This window comes from Canis lupus, chromosome 21 (genome assembly GCF_048164855.1).
Source record: "Canis lupus baileyi chromosome 21, mCanLup2.hap1, whole genome shotgun sequence".
In the NCBI taxonomy this organism is placed as follows: Eukaryota; Metazoa; Chordata; class Mammalia; order Carnivora; family Canidae; genus Canis; species Canis lupus.
In genome coordinates, this window is record NC_132858.1 from 14,171,958 (window position 1) to 14,182,995 (window position 11,038).

Consider the following 11,038-nt stretch of genomic DNA (forward strand, 5'->3'; position numbering starts at 1 on the left):
TACACTGACATGCCATAATACCCATAAATACTGTTGCGTAAAACAGCAGGTCATACAATAGTAAATATAGGATGAGTCAATTTTTATAAAATATACTTTAACTATATCTAGAATGGATTGGGGCACCTGGCTGAATCAGTTGGTGGAACATACAACTCTTGATCTCAGGGTTGTGGGTTCAAGCTCCACATTGTGTTCAGAGATTCCTTAAAAAAGAAAATCTTAGGGGCACCTGGATAGCTCAGTCTGCTAAGCATCCGACTCTCAGTTTCGGCTCAGGTCATGATCTCAGGATTGTGAGATCAAGCTCCAAACCCAGCTCATGTGCTGGGCATGGAGCCTGCTTAAGAGTCTCTCTTTTTCTGCTCCCTATCTAAAACACATAAATAAATTAAGGGATCCCTGGATGGCTCAGCGATTTAGTGCCTGCCTTCAGCCCAGGGTGTGCTCCTGGAGTCCTGGGATCGGGTCCCACATCGGGCTCCCTGCATGGAGCCTGCCTCTCCCTCTCTCTGTGTCTCTTATGAATAAATAAATAAAATCTTTAAAAAAAAAAAAAAACAAATAAGTAAATTAATTTTTAAAAATGAAATCTTTTATTTTTATTTTTTTTCAAAAATCTTTTAAAATAGAATGAATTAATGGGTAAATATGTGATAAAATGAAGTGTTAATTGTAAAATTTAGTTGGTGGTTATACAGGTTTTTCCTGTGCAATTTATTCAGTTTTCGGTTAATTTATTTTATCATGAAAATGTTTATCGGAGGATCCCTGGGTGGCTTAGTGGTTGGGGACCTGCCTTCCGCCCAGGGTGTGATCCTGGAGTCCCAGAATCGAGTCCCGTGTCAGGCTCCCTGCATGGAGCCTGCTTCTCCCTCTGTCTGTGTCTCTGCCTCTCTCTCTCCATGTCTCTCATGAATAAATAAATAAAATCTTAAAAAAAAAAAAGAAAATGTTTATCACAAAATGTTGGGAAAATATATGTGTATAAAAATCTGTTATTTCTGAAGAGTGCATTGGGGGTAAGGATGGAACTTTTCAGATTATGTACTTTATATAAAGCAAAAATTGTAAATGATTCTTTGATACAGTAACTGCACTTTAGGAATTTCTAAATTCCACTATCCTATCATAGTAAGTCTAAATATGGAAAATACAGAAATATAGAAACAACTTTCATGCTGGAATTATTAAAAAATGTGGAAATATCCTAAATGTCCAATAACAGGAGAATGATCATATTATGGTGTAGTAATTAGGATCATTCTAAATGGTAAAGATAATGTAATAATATGGCAAGTCCTTATAGCACATTTCGTGATAAAAATGGATACAAAAAAAATGGATACAAAAGCTTGGTGACTGGGATGCCTGGGTGGCTTAGCGGTTGAGCACCTGCCTTTGGCCCTGGGCGTGATTCTGGAGTCCCGGGATCGAGTTCCATATCGGGCTCCCTGCATGGAGCCTGCTTCTCTCTCAGCCTGTGTCTCTGCCTCTCTCTCTCTCTCTCTCTCTCTCTCTCTCTGTGTCTCTCATGAATGAATAAATAAGTAAAATCTTAAAAAAAAAAAAAAAAGCTTGGTGACATGATTACAATTATTTTTTTTTATTTTTATTTTTTAGGGAAACCTGGGTTGCTCAGTGTTTGAGCCTTTGGCTCCGGGCATGATCCTTGGGTCCTGGGATCGAGTCCCACATCAGGCTCCCTGAAAGGAACCTGCTTCTCCCTCTGCTTATGTTTCTGCCTCTGTGTGTCTCTTATAAATAAATTAATACAATCTTTAATTTTTTTTTAATTTTAAGTAATCTAAAGTCAATATGGGTCTTGAACTCACAAATCCTAGATCTAAAGTTGCATGCTCTACTGACTGAACCAGCCCGGTGTCCCTACTATGCTTTTTAAAAATGGTACATATAGGGGTGCCTGGGTGGCTCAGTCAGTTAAGCGTCTGTCTGCTTACAGCTCAGGTCATGATCCCAGGCTCCCTGCTCAGTGGAGAGCCTGCTTCTCCCTCTCTTCCTCTGCTGCTCCCTCTGCTTGTGCACACTCTCTGTGTCAAATAAATAAATAAAATCTTTTTAAAAAATTAAAAAAAATAAAAATGGTACATATAGACCACATAGTGTTATCATATGACCGAACAATTCCATTCTTAGGTAGATATCCAAGAGAAATGAAAATATATGTCCACACAAAAACTTGTATATGAATGTTCACAGCAGCATTATTCAAAATAGCTAACAAGTGTAAAAAGTCAAATGTCTGTCAACTGATAAATGAGGAAACAAAATTTGATATATCCGTACAACAGAATACTATTTGGCAATAAACCGTACAATGGAATACTATTTGGCAATAAAAAAATACAGTACTGGAGTGCCTGGGTGGCTCGGTTGGTTAAGTGTCTGACTCTTGATCTCAGCTCAGGTCTTGATCTGAGTCCTGAGATCAAGCCCTGAGTTGGGCTCCATGCTGGGAGTGGAGCCTACTTAAAAACAAAAACAGGGGATCCCTGGGTGGCTCAGCGGTTTGGCGCCTGCCTTTGGCCCAGGGCTCGATCCTGGAGTCCCGGGATCGAGTCCCGCGTCGGGCTCCCAGCATGGAGCCTGCTTCTCCCTCTGCCTCTCTCTCTCTCTCTCTCTCTCCTCTGTGTCTATCATAAATAAATAAATAAATCTTTAAAAACAAAAAAAACCAGTAGTGACACATGCTACAATATGAATGAACCATGAAAACATTATGCTAAGTGAGAGAAACCAGACTCAAAAGACACATATTGCAGTTCATTTACTTGAAATGTCTAGAACAGGCAAATCTATGAGACAAGTAAATTAGTGGTTGCCCAGGGCTGTGGGGAAAGGGGATATGGGACTTGGCCAGGGGCGGGGTATGAATAAATGATATGTTCTAAAATTGATTGGGGAAGGGCACCTGAGTGGTTCAATTGGTTAAGCTACCGACTCCTGGTTTCCACTCAAGTGGTGATCTCGGGGTCATGAGATTGAGTCCTGCATCCAGCTGCAAGCTCAGCAGAGTCTGCTGGAGATTCTTCCTCTCTCTGCCCCTCCACCTACTCTTGCTCTTTCTCTAAAATAAAAAAAAAATAAAATGTGATAATTGTACAGATCTGAATATACTAAAAACTATTGAATTGTACACTTTAAATGGGTGAACTGTATGGTATGTGAGTTGTATCTCAAAGCTGTTACAAAAAAATTTTCTAGTGGTACAGTTACGAAATTGAAGGAAAAATACATGTAGGGACACCTGGGTTGCATTGTCTGAAGGTACAATGAGCATCTGCCTTTGGCTCAGAGAGTGATCCTGGGTCCGGGAATCGAGTCCCATATTAGGCTCCCTGTGAGGAGCCCGCTTCTCTCTCTGCCTGTGTCTGTGCCTCTCTCTCTCCCTCTCATGATAAAAAAATAAATCTTAAAAAAAAAGAAAAAGAAAAAGAAATATATCTGTGGTGGTGAAATTATGGATAAGTAGAGGGGCACCTGGGTGGCTCACTCAATTCAGTGTCATCCTTCCACAGAGGTCATGATCCCAGGGTCCTCGGACTGAGACCCTAGAAGGCTCCTTGCTCACCAGGGAACCTTCTCCCCTGCTTGTGCTCTCTCACTCTCTCTGCCAAGTAAATGAATGAATAAATCTTTAAAAAAATATATGGGTAATTCGAGTAAGTTCTACTTCCCTGTATTTTCCAATTGTTATTAGTATCTATTACTTTTTAATTTTTTTTCTTAAGTAAACTCTAATCCCAAGGTGGAGCTTGAAATCACAATCCCAAGACCTGCATGCTCCACTGACTGAGCCAGCCAGGCGCCCCAAGTATGTATTACTTTTACAAGGAGAGAAGAAACTTTTTTTTAAAGAAAGTACCAGACACCAGACGCCTGGGTGGCTCAGGGGTTGAGCGTCTGACTTTGGCTCTGGGGGTGATCCTGGAGTTCCAGGATCGAATGGAGTTCCACATCGGGCTCCCTGCAGGGAGCCTGCTTCTCCTCCCTCTGCCTGTGTCTCTGCCTCTCTCTGTGTCTCTCCAGAATAAATAAATAAAATCTTTAAAAAAAAAAAGTACCAGACGCAAATAAAGAGCGTCAGATGTAGGTTCCACTTAAATGTAAATAAGCAGCATCACAACCATTCCTCTTACCTCTCTGTAGGTTGTGGTTTTTACGTTTAAGCTTATCACAATATGTTCTTAATTTATCTTCATAATTAGATTTTGTATATATGTTGTTAGAGATTTTATTTATTTATTCATTCATTCATTTATAGATCTTTCATTCATTCATTTACTTATAGATTTCATTTTTTTATTCATGAGAGACCCAGAGAGGGAGGCAGAGACACAGGCAGAGGGAGAAGCAGGCCCCTGTGGAGAGCCCGATGTGGGACTCGATCCCGGGACCCCGGGATCACGACCTGCGCCAGAGCCACCTCGGCTTCCCTAGAGATTCTATAGATACACTTTTTCTTCATACTCACACACACTGGGGTTCGGGCAGGAGGAGGGCGCAGGGAGTCCAGGCAGATGGGGAGGGCGGGACCCCGTCCGCCCTCTCCGCCAAGGTAGCCCCGGCCTAGAAGCTCAGCGCCCCTTCTTCAGCCCTCCCCTCAGGGTCTCTTCCCCGACGGGTCTCCCCTCGGTGGGGTCGCCGCCCCCTCCCTGCGGCGCGGGCCTCCCTCGGGTGGGGGGAGGCCGCCGGCCGCGGGCAGGGGCCCCCGTGTCTCGCCCGGCGGAGCCCCAGGCCTCGGGCCCCGCCGTCCCGCCCGCCCGGGACTCCCCGGGCCCTCCCCTCGGCCGGCGGCCCCTCCTCCCGGACCATGGAGCCCGGCGCGGGCGCCTCGGGCTGCGCCGCCGAGCGCCGAGAGGCCGGGCCCGAAGCCTCGGCGCCGGAGGGGCCCGCGGCGACCGCGGCGCCTTCGCGGGAGGCGGCGGACGAGTGGCCGCCCTCGTCCCCGTCGCCCTCGGGGCTCCTCTCGCGGCCGCGGCCCGCGAGCCTCGGCGTGGGTGAGGCGCGGCTGCCTGAGGCCGGCGGCGGCAGGATGGCGGCCGGCGGGTTGCTGGAGGCCGGCCTGGCCCGGGTGCTCTTCTACCCGACGCTGCTGTACACCCTGTTCCGCGGGAAGGTGCCGGGCCGGGCGCACCGCGACTGGTACCACCGCATCGACCCCACGGTGCTGCTGGGCGCGCTGCCGCTGCGGAACATGACGCGCCGGGTGAGCGGCGCCGGGGGGCCGGGCCGGGAGGCCGGGCCGCGGCGGACCGGGAGCCGGCGAGCGCCGCCCGCGCCCCCGCGGCCCTCCCTGAGCCCCGTCTTTGCCTCGGCAGCTGGTTCAGGACGAGAACGTGCGCGGGGTGATCACCATGAACGAGGAATATGAGACGCGGTTCCTGTGTAACTCCTCTAAGGTGAGGGGCCGGGGGCGGCCGGGGGCGGAGGGAGGCGTCGCCGAGCACCCGGCCCCTGCGGTCGTGCCCCGGGCGGCTCCTCCGCTTCGGGAGCGGCGGCCGGAGGTAGAAACTAATCGTGAAAGAGAAACTCGTGAGAAAGGCGTTTAAAAGTAGAACCAAGTCTGACTACTCCTTTATGCACAAAGGTTTTCTTAATTTCCGGAACTCGAGTCAGTAACCAAATCGGAAGGCCGCTTTCCCAAGGCTTGCTGATTGCATTCATTCGACACTTAGCGCTGCCGGGCAGTCCGTGAGGCACCCAAGACGGAGACCCTATAAACCAAGAACAAAAGCCCCCTCTCGGTCCCCAAGGGTAATTTATCATAAAACAATCCCTTGAAAAATTATACAGGCTTCAATTTTTGGCATCGACTTGAGGGAATTGTTATTCTATATGTTAATGATAGAGTGGAAGTGTTGTCACAACAGAGTTCAGACCTAAAACAATTTTTTTAAAGATTTTTAAAATTTTTTACTTATTCATGAGAGGCACATTGAGAGAGAGAGGCAGAGACACAGGCAGAGGGAGAAGCAGACTCCATGCAGGGAGCTTGACGTGGGACTCGATTCCGGGTCCCCAGGATCAGGCCCTGGGTAAAAGTCAGTGCTATACCGCTGAGCCACCCGAGTTGCCCCCTAAAACAATTTTCACTAGGTTTCAGTGCTTGTGGAACTCTCCACAACAGTCATCAGACATGGCCCTATCTTTATATAAAGATGTTGCCCTGAGACGCCTGGGGGCCCAGTCAGTTAAGCTTGGAACTCTTAGTTTTTCCCTCAGGTCATGATCTTAGGGTTCTGAGATCAGCCCTGCCTCTGGCTCCCTTTTGGGTGTGGAGCCCGCTTAAGACCGCCCGCCCCCAAAATAAATAACGATGTTGCCCTGTCTTTATTGCATTTGACATCTTTTAGCACTCACTACATAGTCCTCTTTCTTGTTTACTGTTGATATAGCCTGTTGAAGATGCTGTTACTTCAACTGATAGTTTTTGTAACCTTAGAAATGGACTCACATTTAAAATATATTCATTAGTAATGACATACATTTCTACGAAATCGATAAGTTTCTTGGATTTCCCAAAGTACTTTGCTACAAGGTTTCAGGAATTATTAGCCAAAATGTTAAATGTTCCTTAGTGTGGTCAGTCCTGTGGAGTAAGAGTCACAAAAAATGCTTGGTCTTTGGGTCTGAGGCATTGACACTTGTATGATGCAGCTATAGTACCCAACTAGCCTAGAGAAAAGAGATCTCCAAGGCAGTGCTTCTCACATTTTAATAAACATAAATATTATCTGGCAGTATTCAAATAGCAGATTCCTAAGTACAACCCCCTAGAAATTCTGATTCAGGAACTTTAGGGTGGGGTCCAGGAATCTGAATATTTAGCAAATATTCAGGTATTTCTGGCATAATGGATACAAAGCCCCATGCTGCAAAATGCTGTTCTTTTGTTAATTTCATGAGCAGTATATGACCTTCCCTCTGTCATAAAGTCTTAAGTCATAAAGTTCAGCCAAACAAATAACCAAAAGAAAATTAAATGGGGCAACTGGGTGGCTCAGTTAAGCCACTGCCTTAGGGTCACGTCATGATCTCAGGGTCCTGGGATCAAGCCCCATGGTGGGGCTCCCTGCTCAGCAGGAGAGCCTGCTTCTCCTTCTCCCTCTGCCCCTGATGGTGTGCTCTCTCTCTCAAATAAATAAATGTTTTTTAAAAGAAAAAAGAAATAAGCAGATTAATAACTATTAGCTGGAGCCTATCTGGAGTTTTGTTTTTGTTTTTGTTTTTTTTTTTAAGATTTTATTTATTCAGACAGAGGGGCAGAGACATAGGCAGAGGGAGAAGCAGGCTCCTCGAGGGCAGCCCAGTGCAGGACTTGATCCCGGGACTCTAGGACCACGCCCTAAGCCAAAGGCAGATGTTCAATGACTGAGCCCCACCCAGGCGTCCTTTTTTTTTTTTTTTTTTTTTTTTTTTAAGATTTTACTTTTTAAGTAATCTATACCCAAGGTGGGACTTGAACTTACAACCAGATCAAAAGTCACATGCTTTACTGACTGAGCCACCCAGGCATCACCTTATCTGGAGTTGTCAGGCAAAAAATTAAAAAATAAAAATAAATTTTATTGATATGCCAGAGGCCTTATTTCTCCTGTTGCTTATTCTTTTCTTCTGAAGTGATAATGTACTAACAAAGATAGGTGTGTTGTTTTATTTTTATTATTACTATTTTTTTTAAGATTTTATTTATCTGAGAGAGAGAGTATGCGTTCACAGGAGAGCACAAGTGGTGGAGAGGGAGAAGGAGGCTGCCCGTTGAACAGGGAGCCTGATGTGAGGCTCAATGTGGGGCTCAATCCGAGGACCCTGGGAGCACAACCTGAGCTGAAGGCAGATGCTTGCTTAACTAACTGAGCCACCCAGGCACCCCAGGTGTGTTAATTTTGAAATGGTAACTTTATTTTCTACCATGTACTCTCTCAAAAAAAAAAGTGGTAAAGAAGAGACTTATAGACAGAAAAATAGAAAGCTCTTGCAAAATTCAGTAGCCCAACCCTGCAGCTGGGTCACTGCACAGGTGCCAAGATTATGCAAAAAGTTACACAACTTTTGTAGATGAATTTTATACAGCTAATATTTTGTAGCTAAAGATTCAAATACGGGTGTCTGGTTGGCTCAGTTGGTTAAGCATTTGTTTTCTGTGCAGGTCAAGATCTCAGGGTATTAGGATCAAGCCCCCACATCTCCCTGCTGGGTGGGGAGCCTGCTTCTCCCACTACCTCTGCCTGCAGCTCCCCCTGCTTGTGCTCTCCATGCATGTGCTCTTTCTCAAATAAATAAAATAAAAAGATTCAAATACCCAAAGGGTACTTTTTTTTTTTTTTAATTATTATTCATGGGAGACACAGAGAGAGAGGCAGGCTCCATGCAGGGAGCCTGATGTGGGACTCAATCCTGGGACCGGGGGATCATACCCTAAGCTGAAGACATGCTCAACTGCTGATTTACCCAGGCATCCCCCAAATGGTACTTTGGGAACATTTAAAATCTTGAACATAATTCTAACTCAGTAGCACAGCTGTTGTTTGATAAAAGACCAGCAATGCGGGTTATCCATTTTATAGACATCTCTGTAAGAAGTTTCTTGTTTAGAAAATAGTAAACATCAGGCTTTTTTCATTCTTTTTTTTATGCTGGTGGACCTGGTTCCAGGAATGGAAGAAAGTAGGAGTCGAACAGCTGCGGCTCAGCACAGTAGACATGACTGGAGTCCCAACCTTGGCTAACCTCCAGAAAGGAGTCCAGTTTGCTCTCAAGTACCAGTCGCTGGGCCAGTCTGTCTACGTGCATTGTAAGGCTGGGCGCTCCAGAAGTGCCACTATGGTGGCAGCATATCTGATTCAGGTAGGAAAGGTCTTTCTGGACTGGTTTATATACAGCATATTTCTAGAACTTCAGTAGCATGGTCTACTGAAGGCCTTGTTGGAAGGAGCCATTTCAGGCAGTCCCCAATATCAGGCTGTTGGGAGGTGGAAAGCACCTGAAGTTTGTAGATAGGCTGACCTCTGGCTTTGCCACCTGCCAGCTGTGTGACGTTAGGCAAAAGTGGCGTCCCCTCCCTGATCCTCAAACTAAATATGTCTTGAAGCTTGAATGAGAAAGAATGTCAAGCACTGACCTATGGCAGGCACTCAAAAAATGAAGTTGCAAAAGATGTTAACACTAGTAAAAGGCTAAAATAAAAACACTTCTTATAAATAGCATGTCAGGAAATCTAGTATTGTAGATAATAGTGCTGGTCACTTACAGCTTTGTAGGACTCAAGATTTCCTTTTTTTTTTTTTTTTTTTTAAAGATTTATTTATTTATTTATTTATTTATGATAGGCACAGAGAGAGAGAGAGAGAGAGAGGCAGAGACACAGGCAGAGGGAGAAGCAGACTCCATGCCTGGAGCCCGATGTGGGACTCAATCCCAGGACTCCAGGATCGCGCCCTGGGCCAAAGGCAGGTGCCAAACCGCTGAGCCACCCAGGGATCCCCCGGACTCAAGATTTCTTAAAGTAAAAAAAAAGTAAAAAAAAAAAAAGATTTCTTAAAGTATTTCAGGATAAAGTTCTGGACATCAGTTTTTAGAAACAGGATCTAACCGAATTTTGTCTATCACTTTATGATTGGCAAGTGTGAGGCTTTTAAAACTATTTATAAGCAAATATTCTCTAGTCATTACTCCTTGTTACACAACCCCCAACATGACTTATTCTTATTACTGTCTGGCCCCTGTAGAGCATTTACTAAGTTATGTGGATAGTTTAAGGAAAAAGGAAATGTTGAGGTAACAGGCCTGGCTTTGAGTTGCTGTGGACTGGTAAGTACGTGATTTAACAATATTAAAGCTTTGATCATTAGGACTCCATTTACTGGAAATGGGTTCTCAGGAGGATATTTTGGACTTAGGGAGAATTGACGCAGCTGGGGCTGAAATCTGTAGTTTCTTGCTTTTGTTGAGATCTAAACCAATAGGTATCATTAGGGATACAAAGATAACCCTCCCACTTAAATCTAAAACCCTCCTACTTAAATCTAAAATCTATTCAACTTGTCCCCTTAGTCATGGGGACAAGTTGAATAAAAACATCTACCATATACTCTCCCCAGGAAACTTATAACCAACAGCCCAGCTCCCAGAGGACATCTAATAGACCTATGCAGGCTTGAATTTAGATCTCAGCTTTGCATGTTAAACCTTCTTTTTCCAGGGTTGGAAAGAAAGACTGACTTTTTCCAGGTTTGGCAGAAAGACTGACTTGCCCCCCCACCCCCACCCCAGCCTACTGCAAAGTATTGTGGAACTGGTTGACTGAGGGAGTTACAGTGCCCCCTCCCCTCTGTTTATGATATATGGGCATGTTTTTGAACTACCGCCCTCCCCAAATGAAGTTTTTAAAATAATGAAATTCTGAGAGTCCGTTAGCACCTGTTATTAGGTCAAGGACACCTTAACACCTGCTCCTTTCTTTCTCTGATTTCCCAATCCTGTACTTCAGGTGTACAACTGGAGTCCAGAGGAGGCTGTAAGAGCCATCACCAAGATCCGGTCACACATCCACATCAGATCTGGCCAGTTGGAAGTTCTCAAAGAGTTCCACAAGGAGATTACTGCAGGGGCAGCAAAGGATAACACTTGTCACACATCACAGACGTGAAATACACAGATTAGAAAGAACTCAAGACAACGCTGCTTGCTACAGAATCAAATAGTTTTAACAGGACCAAGGGGGCCTAAGCCCAGACTTGACATAGCAGAAATGTGCTAAGTAATGGATAATTGTGCTCCCTTTGTCTTGTTTCACTTTCCTGAAGTAACACTGTTGTATGTCTAGAGAGATTTAGTGTGGCTTCAATTCACTGGCTATGGGGATACGGGATGAGGGTCTTTGTTTTCTCAAGTAGAGTCAAAGAAATCTATTGTGTATGCAATGCTGTGCTTAATGATATTTAGCACGACTCAGAAACATTTAACATGGGAAAAGAGAGGAGAAATACTCAGCTCAGTCTCTTTGCCACTTTGT

General features: G+C 44.9%; 1 protein-coding gene and 1 long non-coding RNA gene across 3 annotated transcripts; one reads left to right on the plus strand and one right to left on the minus strand.

Annotated features, from left to right (window-relative positions):
• Positions 1 to 594: 594 nt before the first annotated feature.
• Positions 595 to 4,807, minus strand: LOC140612749 (uncharacterized). Its single transcript, XR_012013906.1, has 2 exons — positions 3,515 to 4,807; positions 595 to 3,088 (listed from the first exon to the last, which is right to left on the minus strand). It is a non-coding gene; the product is annotated as an uncharacterized lncRNA (long non-coding RNA).
• Positions 4,808 to 4,883: 76 nt separating this feature from the next.
• Positions 4,884 to 10,854, plus strand: PTPMT1 (protein tyrosine phosphatase mitochondrial 1). Of its 2 annotated transcripts, none has more exons than XM_072790805.1 (4): positions 4,884 to 5,230; positions 5,343 to 5,423; positions 8,680 to 8,871; positions 9,354 to 9,548. In XM_072790805.1, the coding sequence occupies exons 1-4, from the start codon at positions 5,057 to 5,059 to the stop codon at positions 9,531 to 9,533; spliced, it is 627 nt and encodes a 208-aa protein (XP_072646906.1). In that variant the 5' UTR covers positions 4,884 to 5,056; the 3' UTR covers positions 9,534 to 9,548. The 2 variants fall into 2 exon arrangements, with proteins under 2 accessions (XP_072646906.1, XP_072646907.1); XM_072790806.1 differs by lacking the exon at positions 9,354 to 9,548 and adding an exon at positions 10,514 to 10,854 and having other exon boundaries at positions 4,989 to 5,230.
• The last annotated feature ends 184 nt before the right edge of the window (positions 10,855 to 11,038 follow it).